This window comes from Anomaloglossus baeobatrachus, chromosome 2 (genome assembly GCF_048569485.1).
Source record: "Anomaloglossus baeobatrachus isolate aAnoBae1 chromosome 2, aAnoBae1.hap1, whole genome shotgun sequence".
NCBI lineage: Eukaryota > Metazoa > Chordata > Amphibia > Anura > Aromobatidae > Anomaloglossus > Anomaloglossus baeobatrachus.
The window spans coordinates 540,486,171-540,508,167 of NC_134354.1; the positions used below are offsets into that span (position 1 = coordinate 540,486,171).

General features: G+C 40.5%; 1 protein-coding gene across 1 annotated transcript in view; it reads left to right on the forward strand.

Moving 5' to 3' along the window:
* ADPRHL1 (ADP-ribosylhydrolase like 1) overlaps positions 1 to 21,997 on the forward strand; it is a 64,231-nt gene that overhangs the window by 36,498 nt on the left and 5,736 nt on the right. Inside the window, exons 2-6 of the mRNA XM_075334330.1 lie at positions 6,889 to 7,053; positions 9,253 to 9,378; positions 12,956 to 13,096; positions 15,701 to 15,828; positions 19,243 to 19,375. Coding sequence (XP_075190445.1) covers positions 6,889 to 7,053; positions 9,253 to 9,378; positions 12,956 to 13,096; positions 15,701 to 15,828; positions 19,243 to 19,375 — 693 coding nt within the window. The remainder of the gene's footprint in view (positions 1 to 6,888; positions 7,054 to 9,252; positions 9,379 to 12,955; positions 13,097 to 15,700; positions 15,829 to 19,242; positions 19,376 to 21,997) is intronic.

Consider the following 21,997-nt stretch of genomic DNA (forward strand, 5'->3'; position numbering starts at 1 on the left):
TGTAAAATATGAAAAGAAGCAGGCCCAATACTGACCCCTGTGGTACCCCACTATGAACTGAGACCGAGTCCGAGTACGTACCATTAATAACCACCCTTTGTTTCCTATCACTGAGCCAGTTTTTAACCCAGTTACACATATTTTCCCCTATCCCCATTATTCTCATTTTATGTACCAACCTTTTGTGTGGCACCGTATCAAAAGCTTTTGAAAAGTCCATATACACAACATCCACTGCATTTCCCTGGTCCAGGCTTGAACTTACCTCTTCATAGAAGCTGATCAAATTAGTTTGACAGGATCGATCCCTCATAAACCCATGTTGATACTCTGTCATAAGGTTATTTTTCTTGAGATACTCCAGTATAGCATCTCTCAAGAAACCCTCAAGGATTTTACCAACCGTAGAGGTTAAACTTACCGGCCTATAATTTCCCGGCTCAGTTTTTGTCCCCTTTTTGAATATTGGCACCACATTTGCTATGCGCCAGTCCTGCGGTACCGACCCTGTTATTAAGGAATCTGAGAAGATTAAAAATAATGGTTTATCTACCACAGAACTCAATTCCTGTAGTACTCTGGGGTGTATGCCATCCGGGCCCGGAGATTTGTCAACCTTAGTGATTTCGAGGCGGCGGCCTACTTCCTGCTGGGTTAAGCAGGTAATATTCAAGGGTGACTTTATGGTATCACTGGTCATGTCATCTGCCATGGCATTTTCTTGTATAAAAACCATAGAAAAAAAGTCATTCAGCAGGTTGGCTTTACCCTCATCCCCTTCCACCATTTCACCAAGACTATTTTTAAGGGGGCCAACACTATCGCTTTTCAGTTTTTTACTGTTTATGTAGTTAAAGAATATTTTAGGATTATTTTTACTTTCTCTCGCAATGAGTCTCTCTGTCTCAAACTTAGCTAACTTAATTTGCTTTTTACATATTTTATTTAATTTTCTATAATTATATAATGCCTCATCACTACCTACCCTCTTTAATTCTTTTAAGGCTTTCTGTTTTTCTTTTATTGCTTCCCTTACAGCTCTATTTAGCCATAGGGGTTTCCTCCTATTTCTAGCATGCTTGTTCCCATAGGGTATATTTTCTGCACAAGCCCTATTCAGGATGCTCATAAAAGTCTCCCATTTGCTTTGTGTACTTTTATTACTTAGTACATCATCCCAGTTTATTGCACTAAGATCATCTCTCAACCGTTTAAAATTTGCTTTCCTGAAGTTTAGTGTCCTTGTAGCCCCTCTACTATACATCTTACTAAAGAATACATGAAAATGTATTATTTTGTGATCACTATTCCCCAAGTAACCCCCAACTTGTATATTTGATATGCGGTCTGGCCTATTGGTTAGTACAAGGTCTAGTAGTGCTCCCCCTCTTGTGGGGTCCTGTACCATTTGTGAAAGGTAATTATCTTTCATTGTTATCAAAAATCTATTTCCTTTGCTGGAACTGCAAGTTTCTGTTCCCCAATTTATATCAGGATAGTTAAAGTCCCCCATAATAATTACCTCTCCGAGACTCATTGCTTTATCAACTTGCTTTATGAGGAGATTCTCTACCTCTTCCATAATATTCGGCGTCTTATAACACACCCCTATCAGTATTTTATTATTCATTCTCCCCCCCCTTATCTCCACCCATAGTTATTAATAACTTGCAGCGCAGAGCTCCATTCAGTTTAATGGAGGCAGATTTTTTGGAGAGTAACGGTAAAGCGCGGGGTTACATAAAGCGCGGGGTTACATTTTCCTGTGAAAATATAGTCTACGACGTTCCCTGAGTCAATGAGGTGTCTGTGCAAAATTTTGTGATTGTAAATGCGATGGTGCGGATTCCTTTAGCGGAAATACACACACACACACACACACACATACATACATACATACACACATACACACATACATACACTCAGCTTTATATATTAGATATTTATACCATGCACCTGCCTGCATAGTTTATAATTATATAATGAGGTAATGTAGTTAGCAATTATTTTGTAATGAACTAGTAAATTAATTTCTCCCTATGTAAATTCAGTTATGCTGATTGGTGTAATAGGGCGCACTTTATTGTGATAGGGCATCTTGGTCTAAAATATTGAGTTGAAATATTTGTGCCTGGTTCTGTATATATGATGACACAATAAACAATTACAGATCAATATTGGATGCTGTACCAATCTTTCTTTCATGCTGAGTCATCTGTAGGATGTGTGATTATTCTTTACTGGCTAATTTACATCCATAATCATTATGGAAGATGGTGCTGTCTCACATGATGATCATTTTTGGGGTCATGGGGCAGAAGCAGTTTCTTTATAAGTACCTAAGGGGGTTTCCAGCTCTTATGTTTTTTTCTGCCCAGGTGACAGAACCTAATGCACTAACAGGATGCAACAGCCCTCCTTGATAAAAAGTGAAGGAAATACAGAATGTGTACTACGTGTGTGACCAGAGCATTATACAAGCCTAAGGGCTGGTTCACACTAAGCGACAGCGACAACGAGGTCGCTGTTACGTCACCATTTTCTGTGACGTAACAGCGACCTTGTAAGTCGCTGTTATGATCGCTGCTTAGCTGTCAAACACAGCAGCCGAAGCAGCGATCATAACCGCGAGAGCAGGGAGCCGCGCACACTGCTTAGCGCTGGCTCCTTGCTCTCCTAGCTACAGTACACATCGGGTTAATTAACCCGATGTGTACTGCAGCTACATGTGCAGAGAGCAGGGAGCCGCGCACACTGCTTAGCGCTGGCTCCTTGCTCTCCTAGCTACAGTACACATCGGGTTAATTAACCCGATGTGTACTGCAGCTACATGTGCAGAGAGCCGGAGCCGGCAGCACAGGCAGCGTGAGAGCTGCGGAGGCTGGTAACTAAGGTAAATATCGGGTAACCACCTTGGTTACCCGATGTTTACCCTGGTTACAGCTTACCACAGCTGCCAGATGCCGGCTCCTGCTCCCTGCTCGCTTCATTTCGTCGCTCTCTCGCTGTTACACACAGCGATCTGTGTGTCACAGCGGGAGAGCGGCTTTGAAGAAAATGAACCAGGGCTGTGTGTAACGAGCAGCGATCTCGCAGCAGGGGCCAGATCGCTGCTCAGTGTCACACACAGCGAGATCGCTAATGAGGTCACTGTTGCATCACCAAAACCGTGCCGTAGCAGCGATTTCGGTAGCGATCTCGCTATGTGTGAATCACCCCTTACCTGTGTGCATTTCTAAGGCCAGGGTCACACGACAGTAGATACTCTCATCCGAGACAAGTGGGTTGATTATGCTAATGACACTGATTAGTTTGATCCAATTGTCAGCATAGATTCTCTCGGATGAGAGAAACAAAATTTCCCCATCTTCTCCATTATGTTAGTCCACATAAATCAGACTGCACTCAGGTGTCATCCAAGTGCAGTCCAATAATTTTTACATAATAATAGTCTTGAATGGGTAAGTCTCATCCAATTTCATAGTGAAATCGGCATAGATTCTGCCACTGAAAACAAAATTTGTCATCTGCATTGCCTCATTGAATAACATTTGTTCAAGTGCCTTCTGATAAAAAAAAACTGATAGCACTCATCCGATTTATACGGTGGTGTGAGCAAACCCTAATACTAAGCTATCACCTAATTGTGAATTCTTAGGTTGTATTTTTCTCATCAGTATTTTGCACCTGCATTCATCTTTATCAAAGGGGGCTGCTGTATCCTATTAAATGTCAATTAGTTTCTGTGACCTATGCAGGTATATACTGTTGCCTTTTTTTGCTATGTTAACATTTAAACTTTGGGAGGGAATTTTAATTTCTTTTTCTGTATCTTTGCTTTTAATTTCAATTATATTTTTTCCAAATTCTCAGAACCTTCACAAATGCACTGTGTACATGACTAAAGTTGTGTCTGGGCCTCTGCCCTCTGGTCCTGCAGATCCATGTCTTTTTTTATTCTCTCTCCTACTGCATTGATCACCCTATGGTGAGGGTTTAGTTTCTGGTGCTCATATTCTTCTGCTGATTTCCTGCCTATACGGAGGTACTGTTACAGATTTATGTATGCACTATATTCACTGCTGACATTTGTCAGGGTTTGAACCTTTGCATCTGTGCTTTTTGGTCGGCTTATCTGTCCACTGAGCTACAGCGGATACACCTTTTCTCTGGGTGTTTATTATCTGTTATCCTTGCTTTGTTTTTTTAGGTTAACAAGAGTTTTCATTAACTTATTTGTCTGTCCAGTCACCTTTTGGGAGCACCATTAAATACCTTCCCCCTGCTGCTATTTCCTACTGGTGATATTTTAATTTAGATGTCAAGCCATATTATTTTATGTCAAATAGTGAAAGACCAGCTCAGGGTTTATCTCTCTGCTGTTTATGCTTTTCACTCTGCACCAATCTTCTGTTTCTTAGTCGGAAGTAAGTGGCATATTCTCTTACAGTATTTACCTTATCCTTTCTTTTTATTTTGAGGTTTGTTATTACTCACTCTAGGAACTATTTCTAATTCAGCACTCTAGGTATATTGCACTCTGCTCTGCCCTCCAGTTCCTTAGGAGGAAGATAAAACATTCGATGGCCATTCAGGCAGTGTAGGTCCAAGATGCCACTGCTTAATCTGAGGTCATTCTAGTCCATGCAGGAACCATTAGCGACTGTGGGCCCAAATCTCTAGTCTGTACAGGAACCGGCTGGGTCAGTTGCAGTATTTTGAGTGTTTTACCAATTCATCCCGCGTGAGTTTACTACACAACCATAACAATTTGTTTGTATATGGTATGTTACCTGCTGGTATATTTTTATATAATCTTAATGTTCATAATAGTACATTATTTTGTATGTGTTTTATTTACTGCTGCAAAATATTTATGTACTGTTATATTTTTATGTATGTTTTTTTCAAGTGTACAATTTATTTATTGTTAGAATGTATTTGTGAGTGTGGATTATTTATTGATGGTATATATTTATGTATGGTATATTCAATGCTGATATACACGTACAGTGCCTACAAGTAGTATTCAACCCCCTGGAGATTTAGCAGGTTTACACATTCGGAATTAACTTGGCATTGTGACATTTGGACTGTAGATCAGCCTGGAAGTGTGAAATGCACTGCAGCAAAAAAGAATGTTATTTCTTTTTTTTTTTTTTTTTTTTAAATTGTGAAAAGTTTATTCAGAGGGTCATTTATTATTCAACCCCTCAAACCACCAGAATTCTGTTTGGTTCCCCTAAAGTATTAAGAAGTATTTCAGGCACAAAGAACAATGAGCTTCACATGTTTGGATTAATTATCTCTTTTTCCAGCCTTTTCTGACTAATTAAGACCCTGCCCAAACTTGTGAACAGCACTCATACTTGGTCAACATGGGAAAGACAAAGGAGCATTCCAAGGCCATCAGAGACAAGATCGTGGAGGGTCACAAGGCTGGAAAGGGGTACAAAACCCTTTCCAAGGAGTTGGGCCTACCTGTCTCCACTGTTGGGAGCATCATCCGGAAGTGGAAGGCTTATGGAACTACTGTTAGCCTTCCACGGCCTGGACAGCCTTTGAAAGTTTCCACCCGTGCCGAGGCCAGGCTTGTCCGAAGAGTCAAGGCTAACCCAAGGACAACAAGGAAGGAGCTCCGGGAAGATCTCATGGCAGTGGGGACATTGGTTTCAGTCAATACCATAAGTAACGTACTCCACCGCAATGGTCTCCATTCCAGACGAGCCCGTAAGGTACCTTTACTTTCAAAGCGTCATGTCAAGGCTCGTCTACAGTTTGCTCATGATCACTTGGAGGACTCTGAGACAGACTGGTTCAAGGTTCTCTGGTCTGAAGAGACCAAGATCGAGATCTTTGGTGCCAACCACACACGTGACGTTTGGAGACTGGATGGCACTGCATACGACCCCAAGAATACCATCCCTACAGTCAAGCATGGTGGTGGCAGCATCATGCTGTGGGGCTGTTTCTCAGCCAAGGGGCCTGGCCATCTGGTCCGCATCCATGGGAAGATGGATAGCACGGCCTACCTGGAGATTTTGGCCAAGAACCTCCGCTCCTCCATCAAGGATCTTAAGATGGGTCGTCATTTCATCGTCCAACAAGACAACGACCCAAAGCACACAGCCAAGAAAACCAAGGCCTGGTTCAAGAGGGAAAAAATCAAGGTGTTGCAGTGGCCTAGTCAGGCCCCTGACCTTAACCCAATTGAAAACTTGTGGAAGGAGCTCAAGATTAAAGTCCACATGAGACACCCAAAGAACCTAGATAACTTGGAGAAGATCTGCATGGAGGAGTGGGCCAAGATAACTCCAGAGACCTGTGCCGGCCTGATCAGGTCTTATAAAAGACGATTATTAGCTGTAATTGCAAACAAGGGTTATTCCACAAAATATTAAACCTAGGGGTTGAATAATAATTGACCCACACTTTTATGTTGAAAATTTATTAAAATTTAACTGAGCAACATAACTTGTTGGTTTGTAAGATTTATGCATCTGTTAATAAATCCTGCTCTTGTTTGAAGTTTGCAGGCTCTAACTTATTTGCATCTTATCAAACCTGCTAAATCTGCAGGGGGTTGAATACTACTTGTAGGCACTGTATGTATATAGCCAGAAGTTCAATTTAAGCTATAGAAATAAAACATTTTACTTTACTTTAGGATGTATTTTTTTATTTTTACTAATGATTTATTTATTTTGGTGGGGACCACAAAAAACATGTGAACAGCCCCATACACTTTAATGAGAATGTGTTCTATCTGTGAACAAAAAGGATAGAACAAACACGTATGTAAAAAATGGACGTCTGAATAATACGTACATGGTTTATAAATGATGTTAATTATAGGTTTATTCCATTATTCTAGATTTTATTTTACAGATTATTGGTGCATAGAAGATCTGTACCGGGACATGGTGAAGCAATATGTTGATGTGGTTGACAAGCTACAAGGACGGAGGCCAGACCCAGCAACTATTGAAGGCTGTTCCCATCTTAAACCAGATAACTATTTGCTTGCATGGCATACTCCATTTAATGAAAAAGGTGATGTTATCTCACTCTCAGCGGTGTCAATTTGGCATCTGGTGCATGTGCACTGCACAGCTCAGACCAGAACATCACACTTCACTATACATACAAAGTATACAACTAGATTAACGGCTATAGAAGATGGAAAAATAAGGATAACCCTGCTCGTAAGAGCTTACAATCTGCAATGCAGTGAGGTAGAGGTTACACAAGGTTCAATTGCTTATTTACGATGCTTATTTGGATATGGCTGAACGATGGTCCAGCCATATCCAAAAAATGTGTGGATAGATAAAGGCTGCATGAACCAGTCATTAAGCAATCTTTGTAATGCTTTAGGTACAGTAGAGTTTGAGGGAGAATTAATGTTTTGATAAATAGTGGATGAGATATACTGTAAAGTATATGAATTGACTTTGATTAGGGAAGGTGATAGACCACCCTAAAAAGATGTGTTATTAAGGAGTGTCTGAAGCTGTGCAAGTTGTGGATAGTCCTGGTTTCTTGAGGTAGAGCTTTCCAGAGGATTGGAGCAGCTTCGGAGAAGGGAGTGGGAGGTTCGGATTAGTGTGGATGTTAGTCAAAAGTTGCTTGTGGAGCGTAGAGAACAGGTAGTGTGATAGACAGAGATGTGGATGGAGAGGAAAGGGTGTGCCATCTTGTGAAGAGCTTTGTGGGTGAGAGCTAACAATTTAAACTGTATTCTGTAGTGTATGGGCAGCCAGTGCAATGACTGGCACAGAGCGGAAGCATTCAAGTAATGATTAGCCAGATAGGTAACTCTGGCTGCAGCATTAAGGATGGACTGTAGAGGAGAGAGTCTAGTGAGGGGGAGGCCAATTAATAGAGAATTACAGTAATCAAAACTTGAATGGATCAGGGCCACAGTGAGGGTTTTAAGTAGTTTTCATGGTGAGAAAGGGGCGGATTCTAGAGATGTTCTTCAGGTGCAAGCGACAAGAGTGGGAGAGAGATTGTATATAGAAGGTGAAGGAAAGATCGTGTTGAGCACAACAAGCAGACAGCGAGCAATTCAAATGATGAATAGGTATTGATGAACTTTTCTTTGAAATACCTATATAAATAGTATAGGGGGTAAAATCCTGCTGACAGATTCCCTTTAGGTTCCCTTGCATTTCTTAAAGGCAACTTAAAACTACTGGATTTTGATTGGTTGCTATGGATAGCAGGTTTGTTTTTTTTTAAAGTTGTCCATTTGATGTGAAGATACAACACAAACTTTCATTCTTTTTATTTATTCCTGGAGAATGTCTTTGACTCCTTCCTACACTACACTGCACATGTACAACACAGGTGAGAAGTCGTTTCCAGAAAGCTCCTTACTTGTACGGCAGTAAGTGAAATCCCATTATAAAGCACTTATGCTGCAGGCACTGTATATTGTGTATCTCAGTAATTGTAAGAACCACCTAAAATAAAGTTAATGTCATCTGCTGTGCTCTGATTGGTGGGAATTAAAAATTTATTTTTCTTGCTTTCATTCCTAACAAATAAATTTAACACTAAAGCTCATCCGTCATGGAAACAAACCCTCATATTGCTTTGGTTCTTGAAATAAAATAAAAAAAAAACCTCTGCCTACTTTGCACTAATCCCACTCAAAGCTATTTAGTCTTTTGTTTTACAAATTGGATTCCTAAAACATTGGTTGCAAAATGTGTAGATTCCTTCAACTACAATATGCTTCTGAGCATTTTTGCCATTTATGTATTATTCATTCATATTTTTTTAATTTAAGCCAGGTTCAGATAAATATGAGAAATCATTTGTTTTTCAACGAGAAAAAAAGACTATTTTCATCGATATTGTCCTCAGTATTCCATATACTGTACATGTCATCCATATGTCCATTTTTAAATTAGACCTGCCATATTACATTTGTTTAGATATGTTAATAATTGCAATGTATCCAATGCCGCAAAGATGATTCCCATGGGATAAGTTTTTTGCGCCTCTATAGATTTGCAAGACAAAAGATACCTTTTGGCATGCTATGATTGTTTTCACGTGAACACTTGGTCTATATGGAAAACACTTCTGAACAGCATTATTCTATAGTATTATAATGCTCATAGCACACATACATAAAATACGCTCATCTGAAACTAGCCTTATGAAAATTTATGTTACATGCTAGACAGAAGTTAATGCAGATTGATATTGCAGTGTAATAGTATTCTTGGTTTTCTCTAGGTTCTGGATTTGGAGCTGCCACAAAAGCAATGTCTATTGGTATGAGATACTGGCAACCTGGGAGGCTGGAGACGTTGATTGAAGTCAGTATTGAATGTGGAAGGATGACACATAACCACCCAACAGGCAAGATACTTAACATTACTAAATTTCCACAGGAGGTATGAGACAATAACTTAAATTGTACCCATCACTCGATTCATGCTGCCCAAACTATGGGGAGCATGAATTAGAGGCTGGCTGCATGCGGCCAAGTAGGTCTTTTTCTGTTTCCAAAGAGCTGTATTGAAATTTTTACATGAAAAACAAACATCTTACTTAGGATAGAGTGGGGAAGAGAGGGGAGGAAGGAAAGAAAGCTTGAAGATTGCCTTTATTCAAGATATTAGTGGCGGGAGGGACAAGGAAGGAGTGAAAAAGGTTAGATGTGGGAATGGAAAGAAGGGAAGGAGAACAGATTAATCTCTACAATCTCAATAAGCATATTATTACAATTTTCAAAAAGATAGTATAAATTAATTGATTAATTGAGTTCAAACATTCGTCTAAGATTGCATAACAAATCTTATTTAAAGAATAATAAACAACTACAACTAACAACTACATAAACTGCAGTAAAAACTACAGATAACCTGAGGTAAGATGCGCAGTTAACCAATACATTTTTAATATAGTGAGATCTTGTGTGTTATAAATGTTTAAGCTTTTTCCTTCACAAGGAGATGTATATTAAGGAGATCCAGGTATATGGAGTTCTGGACTGAAAGTAGTTGACCAGGGGTTCCATCGTCTAGAGTATCTTCCCTTATTATTCTCTCTAACAGCTAGTTTGAATTCAAAGTCACTATGGGTTGATACCCTATCTATGACTTAGGGATTTCTTAGGGATTTTCTCTAGGCCTCTTGATAATAATATGAGTTCTGGTTCTAGTTTTAATGACAATTTGGTAATTTGAGATAACAATAACTGGATGTCTCCCCACAAATCTTTCAATTTTGGACAGAAATAAAATATATGTAACAAACTCCCAACTTCTTGACATCCTCTCCAACACAATGACGAATTAGAGGGGAATATGAGATTCAATTTTTGGGGAGTGAGATACCATCTAGAGATCATTTTAAAGTAGAATTCCTGAAGATAAGAACAAAACGAGTTAGAATAGGTAATGTCCAATGCGTATTCAATTTGTGTGTCATCAAATGTCATGTTAAGTTCTCTTTCCCACGCAACAAAGCCAGAGTCCCTGTGGACATCCTTATCCTCAAATTCTCTATATATATTACTTGTTTTCCATACAGTCATATTTTTTAAGTCATGTAAGAATTTAACAATAGTTTGTGGGAATTTGAACACAATCTCTTTCCTATGATTGAACAAGCGATCGACACTATTCCACTTAGTAAGCTTCTCCTCAGGAAGATCAAATCTCTTTTGAATCTCTGGGAAGGTGTCCAATGTTTCTACGGACATTATACTATCCAAGTCAGAGATCCCTTTTCCTTCACAACAGGATAGTTCTAGTTTAGGATTTATTATTTCCAGAACTTCTAGCGGAATGTTTTTTAAAGGGAACCTGTCACCACTTTTTTGGCCTATAAGCTGCGGCCACCACCACCGGGCTCTTACATACAGCATGTTAGAATGCTGTATATAAGAGCCCAGGCAGGGCCTATAACATAAAAAACACTTTACAATACTTACCTAACGGTTGCGCTGTGGGTCTTATGGGCGTCTCCATTGGCCGGTGCCAGCGCCGCCTCTTTTGGCCATCTTTGTTCTCCTTCTTCTCTAGCCGCGGTGCATGATGGGTCCGACATCATACACACACGCCTGCATTCAGGTCCTGCGCAGGCATACTTTGATCTGCCCTGAGCAGGGCAGATAAATGTATTGTAGTGCGCCTGAGCAGGACCGGCGAGTGTGTATGACGTAGCCGCGTCATGCACCCAGGCTTCAGAAAGAGGAGGCGCCGGCACCAGACAACGGAGAGGCCCATAAGGCCCACAGCATGACTGTTAGGTAAGTATTATAAAGTGTTTTTTATGTTATACTCCTGGCCTGGGCTCTTATATACAGCATGTTAGAATGCTGTATATAAGAGCCCGGTGGTGGTGGCCGCAGCTTATACGCCAAAAAAGTGGTGACAGTTTCCCTTCAAGGGTTCATATGGTGATTTATCTTTTGTAATTTTTAGAAGAGCTCTCCATATTTTAACAGTTGATTTAAGTAAAAGTGGTTTGGGTAAAGGCCGTTTCAGGTGGGCTAGGTTAGCAATGATTAGAGATCTAAAAGATCTATTTGAATATAGAGACTTCTCTATAGCGACCCAGCTTGAATTATTTGGATCAGACAGCCATTTATGACTAAGTTTCATGATACATGCCGAATGGTAAGCACAAATGTTAGGAACCCCAAAACCTCCTCTTCGTTTATGTTTAGTGAGTGTCTTTCTAGATATCCTGGCCTGCTTGTTCTGCCAAATATATCTTGTGACCTGAGTTTGAAATTTTTCAGACCAAGATTTAGTGACACATATCGGAATTGATCTAAAAATATATAATAGCTTAGATAAAATCATTGTTTTAACGGCTACAATCCTGCCCAACCAAGAGGTCTTTTTCTGAAAAGCTTCTAGGTTTCAGAGAAAAAACTTAGTTTGAATAAGCATCCTGCAGCTTGGTTCTCCGGGCTTCAGTCCAGTTCACTGACAGGTCTCTTCATATGCACAGACTACCACTTGGCATCACAATTTCAATGGTATGTGTATCCTCAGGATGCAGATACCTTTGGCTCCCTGTCACACCATTCAGGCTAAGGGTCTGTCTGAATGCAGCAGGAGATATAATGTTACTAATGGTACCGTTAAAAACATCAGTTTAAGTCGCAAAAAATAAGCAGTCACTGAGCCTTAGATTCCGAAAAATGAGAATGCTACGGATCACGGAAAATGCGCAAAAAGGTGCACTTTTTTTGGACAAACATCTGATTTTTTTTTTTACCCCCTTAGATAAAAGAAAACAGTATATATGTTTGGTATTTACGAGCTCATACCGACCTGAGGCATCACACGGTTTTACCATATAGTACACTGTGAATAAAATATCCCAAAAACAATCATGCAATCGGATTTTTTTGGAATTTTTTTGCACTTGGAATTTTTTTTGCTGTTTTCCAGTACACTATATGGTAAAACGTATTGTTTGTTTTAAAAGTAGAACTCTTGCTGCAAAAAATAAGCCCTTATATGGCAAGATTGACACAAAATATAACAAAATTTACAACTCTCGGAAGAAGGGGAGTGAAAAAAAACCCTGAAAAACGGAAAATCGCCCAGGCGTGAAGAGGTTAAGAAGCCTTTGCAGGTGTTTTGTGGTACTTATTCTAATTTTCTGAGATAAAGACTTTTGGATAATCATTGGCTTAATCCATATTCATCAACATTAACAGAAATAAACACTACAAAATAGATCCCTCTGTGTGTAATGACTCTATAATATACAGTATGTGTTTCCCTTTTTGTAATGAATTACTGAAATAAATTAACTTTCTGATGATAGTCTAATTTATTATGAAGCACTTGTATAACTGTGTATACATTTGTCATGCCACATTAGGTCAATAAGTGACTGTAAATTAAATGTATGAAGTTTATTCTCTCATAAATTGTGATTCATTGGCTCCATGTATTCCAATATGTAGGATTCCTGGGTTCACTCTGCACAGCTTTATTTGCCTCTTATGCGATACAAGGAAAGCCTTTGGTTCAGTGGGGTAGAGATATGCTTAAGGTAATTCCAATGGCTGAAGAATACTGTAAGAAAGCTATTCGTCATATGGCAGGTAAGTGAAAAATCAAAATGACTTTTTTCCTTGCAAAATCATAAGTAGGGTTTGTGGATTGTTAAAAAAAAAATTGATGCACATTAAAGCTTTGCTTATATCGGATTTGGACATACAAATATAAAGCCCTGATTTATGCCCCTGTTTATACATCATGCAATTTTCCCCATTATAAAAATAAAATGTACATGGAATATTTTCTTTTTTTGTGATGGACTATATAAACGTAGAAGTGAGTATTGTAACCAAGGAAAAAACCTCTTGAATATGATATGAAATATTCTCCATCTGTTAATTCTATGGGCCCAATACTTTATTTCATTTCTGCCTGATTTTTGTCTAATTTTTGGTTTGTCTTTTATTTATTTGTGCCTATATACAGTACAGACCAAAGGTTTGGACACACTTTCTCATTCAAAGAGTTTTCTTTATTTTCATGACTCTGAAAATTGTAGATTCACATTGAAGGCATCAAAACTATGAATTAACACATGTGGAATGAAATACTTAACAAAAAAGTGTGAAACAACTGAAAATATGTCTTATATTCCACCTTTTGCGTTGATTACTGCTTTGCACACTCTTGGCATTCTCTAGATGAGCTTCAAGAGGTAGTCACTGGTTTTCACTTCACAGGTGTGCCCTGTCAGGTTTAATAAGTGGGATTTCTTGCCTTATAAATGGGGTTGGAACCATCAGTTGTGTTGTGCAGAAGTCTGGTGGATACACAGCTGATAATCCTACTGAATAGACTGTTAAAATTTGTATTATGGGAAGAAAAAAGCTGCTAAGTAAAGAAAAACGAGTGGCCATCATTACTTTAAGAAATGAAGGTCAGTCAGTCCGAAAAATTGGGAAAACTTTGAAAGTGTCCCCAAATGCAGTGACAAAAACCATCAAATGCTACAAAGAACCTGGCTCACATGAGGACTGCGCCAGGAAAGGAAGACCAAGAGTCACCTCTGCTGCGGAGGATAAGTTTATCCGAGTCACCAGCCTCAGAAATCGCAGGTTAACAGCAGCTCAGATTAGAGACCAGGTCAATGCCACACAGAGTTCTAGCAGCAGACACATCTCTAGAACAACTGTTAAGAGGAGACTTTGTGCAGCAGGCCTTCATGGTAAAATAGCTGCTAGGAAACCACTGCTAAGGACAGGCAACAAGCAGAAGAGACTTCTTTGGGCTAAAGAACACAAGGAATGGACATTAGACCAGTGGAAATCTGTGCTTTGGTCTGATGAGTCCAAATTTGAGATCTTTGGATCCAACCACCGTGTCTTTGTGCGACACAGAAAAGGTGAACGGATGGACTCTACATGCCTGGTTCCAACCGGGAAGCATGGAGGAGGAGGTGTGATGGTGTGGGGGTGCTTTGCTGGTAACACTGTTGGGGATTTCTTCAAAATTGAAGGCATAAAGAACCAGCATGGCTACCACAGCATCTTGCAGTGGCATGCTATTCCATCCAATTTGCGTTTAGTTGGACCATCATTTATTTTTCAACAGGACAATGACCCCAAATACACCACCAGGCTGTGTAAGGGCTATTTGACTAAGAAGGAGAGTGATGGGGTGCTACGCCAGATGACCTGGCCTCCACAGTCTCCAGACCTGAACCGAATCGCGATGGTTTGGGGTAAGCTGGACCGCAGAGGGAAGGCAACAGGGCCAACAAGTGCTAAGCATCTCTGGGAACTCCTTCAAGACTGTTGGAAGACCATATCCGGTGACTACCTCTTGAAGCTCATCAATAGAATGCCAAGAGTGTGCAAAGCAGTAATCAAAGCAAAAGGTGGCTACTTTGAAGAACCTAGAATATAAGACATATTTTCATTTGTTTCACACTTTTTTGTTAAGTATTTCATTCCACGTGTGTTAATTCATAGTTTTGATCCCTTCAATGTGAATCTACAATTTTCACAGTCATGAAAATAAAGAAAACTCTTTGAATGAGAAGGTGTGTCCAAACTTTTGGTCTGTACTGTATGTGTTTGCTTGGTTCTTTTTTGATGTTCATCATTGTGGACGGAGTTTGGATTTTCCCCGCCCGCGACATAAGCTGTAGTTGGGAACTCCTTAGGTTTGCTTTTGGGACAGAATGGGTCAGAGTTAACGTGTAGCTGAGGGAAAAAAAAATGTGTTACATTTTTCACAATTTTTCCCCTCCTAACATTCATTAAAGTTCATAATATTGGTATCTAATAACGTGGCAGAAAGCATAGTGCGATTGCCATTTCTACCCCCCCATCATAAGGCCGCATCCCTGCTAAAAAGCTTTACCAATATAATTATCATATTTCAACAGTAGGATAGATAAAGTTTACAGGGTCAGTATCAACAAACTATAACAAGAGATACATCCCAGAGTGTAACACTGGGTAGAGCTGATGGACGACATTACTGACTAATATAATAGAAAAGTCTTTTTCTACTGAATAATGTTCTAAAGCAGAAAAAATATGCTAATTGGACTATTGATCATTCTTCTTGCCTATGAACCCAAACCTGTCTAAATTTACTAGTAAATCCACCATAATATCAATTACACCATCATGTCTGACATTTTTATGTTATTGATTCTGTGTGGATTTAATTTTACATAGAATACCAAGAGCATTGGTTCTATTTTGAAGCTAAATGGCAATTTTATCTGGAAGAAAGAGAAATAGAAGAAGACAATGTGAACAAGCCTACATTTCCTGATAAGTATGATGCTGATGAGAGAGACAAGGTATGTTGTTTCATTCATAGTTGTTTTATAGCTCGACAATGACCTCCTAAATGTCAAAGTGATATTCAGGAACTCCAGAAACTGATCCTACACCACCTCCAAAATAATAGCAATAAGGAAGGGTTTGCATGGAGCAGCAGTCAAGCATCCACATTGACACTTTATACAACTCTATTGGAAAGCAGATGTCACCAGATTTCACTACACTGCAAAGCTGCATATATTAAATAGATCTCTTTAATCTGATAATGAAAGTGTATGTACTTTGAAAATCCTGGATACAATGCTTGAATTTTCCTTTTAGGAATGTTTAGCCCAATCTCCACCCACCTAGTCTAATCGACAGCTCCACAGTATCTTTCCTTCTAAGATCTCCCACTGCTCAGTGCAAGCTGCAGCTGTCAGTCAGGCTGTGTGGCTGGAGACAGAATATATTTCTACTCCTGAGCTATCTCAATTTGTAACTCACAAAATGCTCAGATTATAAAACACCTGATTCACTAAAAGCTGCTTTACACGCTACGACATCGCTCAAGCGATCTTGTTGGGGTCACGGAATTTGTGACGCACATCCGGCCGCTTTAGCAATGTCATTGCGTGTGACACCTATGAGCGATTTTGCATCGTCGCAAAAACGTGCTAAATCGCTAATCGGTGACATGCCCCCCTATTCCCGATTATCGTTGCTGCTGTGTGTACGATATAGTTTGTCGTTCCTGCGGCAGCACACATCGCTCTGTGTGACACTGCAGGAACGAGGAACCTCACCTTACCTGCAGCCGCTGGCAATGCGGAATTAAGGAGGTGGGCGGGATGTTACATCCCGCTCATCTACGCCCCTCCGCTTCTATTGGGCGCCCGCTTAGTGACGTCGCTGTGACACCGAACAAACCGCCCCTTAGAAAGGAGGCGGTTCGCCGGTCACAGCGACGTCACTAGGCAGGTAAGTAGTGTGACGGGCCTGAGCGATGTTGTGTGCCACAGGCAGCAATTTGCCCATGTCGCACAACCGATGGGGGCGGGTACGCACACTAGCGATATCGGTAACGATATTGCAGCGTGTAAAGCGGCCTTTAGTGTAAGAAATCAGTATTAGTAATGTACAGTCAGGAAAATAAGTATTTGATACACTTCCATTTTTGCACGTTTTCCCACCTACAAAGAATGGAGAGGGCTGTAGATACACTTGAACTGTGACAGACAGAGAAAAAAAAATCCAGAAAATCACATTGTTTGACAATTGATTTGCAAATTATTGCATGACATAAGTATTTCATTCAATACAAAAACAGAACTTAATATTTGATACAGAAACCTTTGTTTGCAATTACAGAGATCAGAAGTTTCCTGTAGTTCTTGATCAAGTTTGCACACAATATATCAGGGATTTTGGACCACTCCTCCATACAGATCTTCTCCAGATGTTTTGAGGTTGTCGGTGGGCTGAGTTTCAGCTCCCTTCAAAGATTTTCTATTAGGTTCAGGTCTGGAGACTGGCTAGGCTACTCCAGGACCTTGAAATGCTTCTTACAGGGCCACTTCTTGGTTGCCCTGGCTGTGTGTTTTGGGTCATTGTCATGCTGGAAGACCCTGCCACGAGCCATCTTCAATGCTCTTATTGAGGGAAGGCGGTTGTTGGCCAAAATCTCGGAATTCATCCATCCTCCCGTCAACACTGTTTGTTTCCACCCCCATGCTTGATAGTTGGGATGGTGTTCTTGGGGTTGTACTCCTCCTTCTTTTTTCTACAAACATAGCTAGTGGAGTTGATAATAAAAAGTTCTATTTTGGTCTCAACTGACCACATGACCTTCTTCCATACCTCCTCTGGATCATCTAGATGGTCATTGGTGAAATTCAGACAGGCCTGGACATTTGCTGAAGGGAGAAGGGGGACCTTGCGTGTCCTGCAGGATTTTAATCAATGGCAGTGTAGTATGTTACTAACAGTAATCTTTTAGACCGTGGTCCCAGCTTTCTTCTGGTCATTGACCATTGACCGGTTTCTCCCTTGTAGTTCTGGGCTGATTCCTGACCTTTCTCAGAATCATCCTTGCCCCATGAGGAGAGATCTTGCATGGAGCCCCAGACTGAGTAAGAATGACAGTCATCTTGGGTTTCTTCCATTTTCTAATAATTGCACCAACAGTTGTTGCCTTTTTACCAAGCCGCTTGCCTATTGTCCTATAGCCTATATTAGCCTTGTTGAAGTCTACAATATTGTCGCTGGTGTCCTTAGACAGCTCTTTGGTCTTGGCCATGATGGAGAGGTTGGAGTGTGATTGACTGTGTGGCCAAGTGTCTTTTATACAGGTAATGAGTTCAAACAGGTCCAATTAATACAGGTAATGAGTGCAGAGTAGGAGGGCTTCTTAAGAAAAAAAAAAAAAAAAGGCCTGTGATAGCCAGAATTCATGCTGATTGGTAGGTGATCAAAAACTTATTTCATGCAATAAAATTAATTATTTAAAAATCATAAAATGCGATTTTCTGTTTTTTTTTGTTTTCTTATTCTGTCTGTTATAATTGAAGTGCACTTACGATTAAAAATTACAGAGCTCTCCTTTCTTTGTAGGTGGGAAAACTTGCAAAATTGGCAGTGTATGAAATACTTATTTTCCCCACTGTACGTATCTTGGGTTGTGAAATTTGGTGACAAATTTATTTTAATAAGAAATTAAGTTGAAGTCTTCCATCGGGAGGTCAGCGGTGCAGGTGATGTTACATCTTCTGATACCTGCAGGGATAAACCTTTCCCATCACCTGTCAATGCAAAAGAGAACAGAGCAGGACTAACCCTTTAATGCATGATCATTAATTAGCAATCTTAAATTGTTGTATATGATCTAAAATGGACAGAGTTTATAGATTGCTTCTATTGTAATCAGTAATCATTTCCTTTTAACATTTCAGCCAAGTTGAAAGATTTGTCCCAAATTCAATTTAAGAAATACACCAATTGCTAATTTCCCATCTACTTAATTGCTGGAGGCATGGGCACTTCTGATTGATTGACAGTTCAGGCTAGAAGTGCTGTCCACAATTGTACAATCCTGATGCCGTTATATGAGGCAGCTTTTCCTCTGCAGCACCAGAAGTGCAGTGCAACTGAAGCTGGCCAGGATCAGGTACTAACAGAGTACACTCCAGAAATACAGGCCAGCTTCATTACAGTGCTTACAAACTCAATAGAAAAGAGCTTGTAAGCACTGCTCATGCTTGGCTGCTTCTACTAGACAGCAGGAATGACTGGTCTTCTTGACAATGAACTGTTATTGGAATGAAGAGAAATTTTGATAAAACGTAAATTACTAAGTTGCTTTTAAAAACAGTATACAACCTTACCCATCTGTGAAGCTGGGAATAACTCTTTACCAGAGTCTAATACATACTATAATTTCATACATACCATAGATGTATAAGAAATGGAGCTCAGAGGGCCGTGGAGGAAGAAAGGGACATGATGCCCCGATGATTGCTTATGATGCCCTGTTAGGATCTGGTGAGGATTGGAAAGAGCTCTGCAGTCGAGCTATGTTCCATGGAGGTAAGTGACTGGAAATCATAGTATATGTTTATATGATCAGTCAAAATCAATTTAACAATTATACAAAGCTAACTGTATGAGTTATCCCTTCCATAATAGCTGTTCTAGCAACACATGTATGTCAGGATTCACAATAACATGTTCCAGACTATGTATGTTCAAAAATTGAAAGCAATGAGTAGTTGTATTCATACTTTTTTTTTAAAAAAACAAAAAAAAAAGGCTTTATTTTCCATTTCTGAACACAATTAAAATATTAACAATAACAACCATTAAAATGAATAAGTGACATCAATGTCCCCTTTAGCCAATTCAATGTCTGACTTTAGATCAATATTACGTAGTTGCATAGAAAAGAATTAACAAGTAAAGAGTCATATATTCATTCTTAATTCATACAACCTTATATACTACATCCGATCCTAATGGTCGCTATGCCCATCATCGTCTCCCCCAAAATGTCATTAGGTAACATATAGCTGACATATGATGGCACTAATACATAGAGATAGGGCTGGCTCCAGGTTTTTGTGGGCCCTGGGCAAAAGAGTCTCAGTGGGCCCCATCCTCACCTAGACATGCACAGATAGTCCCCATATAGCATTATTCAGCCCCCATATTGCATTATACAGCCCCCATATAACATTAAGGAGCTCCCATATAGCACAATGCAGACCCATATAGCATTAGGCACCCTCATGTAGTATACAGCCCGCATATAGCACAATGCAGACCCAGATAGCATTAGGCATCTTTATGTAGTATACAGCTTGTATATCGCACAATGCAGACCCAGATAGAATTAGGCACCCTCATGTAGTATACAGCCCACATATCACACAATGCAGACCCAGATAGCCTTAGGCACCCTCATGTGGTATACAGCCCACATATAGCATAATGCAAACCCAGATAGCATTAGGCACCCTCATGTAGTATACAGCCAGCATATAGCACAGTGCAGACCCAGATAGCATTAAGCATCCTCATGTAGTACACAGCCCCTATATAGCACAGTGCAGACCCAGATAGCATTAGGCACCTTCATGTAGTATACAGCTGCCATATCATTTAATTCACCCTCATGGTCGTCTGGCCACAGTGATGAAATACATAGTCATTTTTCCTCGTTCCCCCACTGCTCCGGTCTCCTCAGCCTGTACACTGCTGTCTCTATGACCACTCTGCAGGTGCGCAGTGATGATGTCACCGCGCTCCGCTGCAGAGCTGTCAGAGCGCCGACAGACACAACAGGAAGAATGCACCGCTCTATCTCATCATTGCTCTCAATTGTATCGACAACTGCAATGCTGATACAATTGAAAGCGCGATCCTCAGCGGAGGGAGGTCGGTGACAGCGCGGGCACTGGGCCCTTCTGACTAGCGGTACACCACTCCTGCCACTGCGAGTGGCCCCCCCCGGCAGCCGAGGGCCCCGGTATTTGACCAGGTTTGCCGGGTGCTGACGCCGGCACTGCACAGGGAGCTCTGCTGGGAATCCTATTGGTCTGCTATTGCTAACCATCGTTCCCACACCTTAGCAAATTTATAACTACATCTCCTATTTGTATAGAGGACTTTATATGGTGAAATGTATTTATTGACCAATTGCAGCCAATGGCATGTAGAAGGGACAGGGAAGGCAGTAGTAGTCGTGTGTGCAGGGGTTGCCAGCCCACAGCGCAGACCCTCGGTAACCCCTTGCTTCCCAGTCGCCACTCCACTAAAAGGATGCTTTCACTATAGTTCACGTTTCCATGGAGTCAATAAATCAGACATAGATATACTTTCTTCAAAAAGCGTAACTTTACTTAAATTCTTTACAGGGAAACTTATTTCTCACATACCAAGGGCACCACTTCTAACCCCAATGGGGTTCCCTCCAGACTTCGTTCCATAATAAAATTTACCGGCCGACCGCTTTCCTGGCACCTGAGCTTGTTCGAATACTGCTATGCCCCTCATTCCCCTGTCTGACGTCACACTGCACTAGCCGATTCAAAGAGTCTTTTAGGCTATTTGTTCCACCCACTGGGGTTTAGCTGATGCTATTGAACGGGCTTATTCCAAAATCACTCTTCTGCCCATGCTTCTGGCTAGGACCTCCTCTTCTCCTTTAAGAGCCCACTGACCTTCAGTTTTGCAAAGGATTTTGTTGGTTTTCAATCCAGGAAAGGCAGACGCCACCCCAACCGACCTGACTTAACCCCTCTTCTGGGGACGCAGTTCTGGGGACGCATGTCTGGTGTCAAATGGTTGACCCTTAGGATTGTTTATAATAGAATATTTGTGCTTGTTATCACTTTCTCCTACTGGGGACTCTCCTACCCTCCTTCTACATCCTGCCCTATTTATACACTATAGTCCTCCTCTCACTTAACCCTTTTTTTCTACCTACCAAGGTGCAAGGACAGCCGTGACTAAGCCACATTGCCACCTGGTGGCCATTTACCAAAATATATAATACAATGTAATACATTTCATAATACAATCTAATACATCACATAATCCTTTTCTGTGTGCCGGCTACTTCTGCAGGGGTGGCGTAGCCTTGACCCCTTTTACAGGCACATACAGGTGGATTTTCATGTGATTATTTTTTAGAACAGAAATACAGAAATC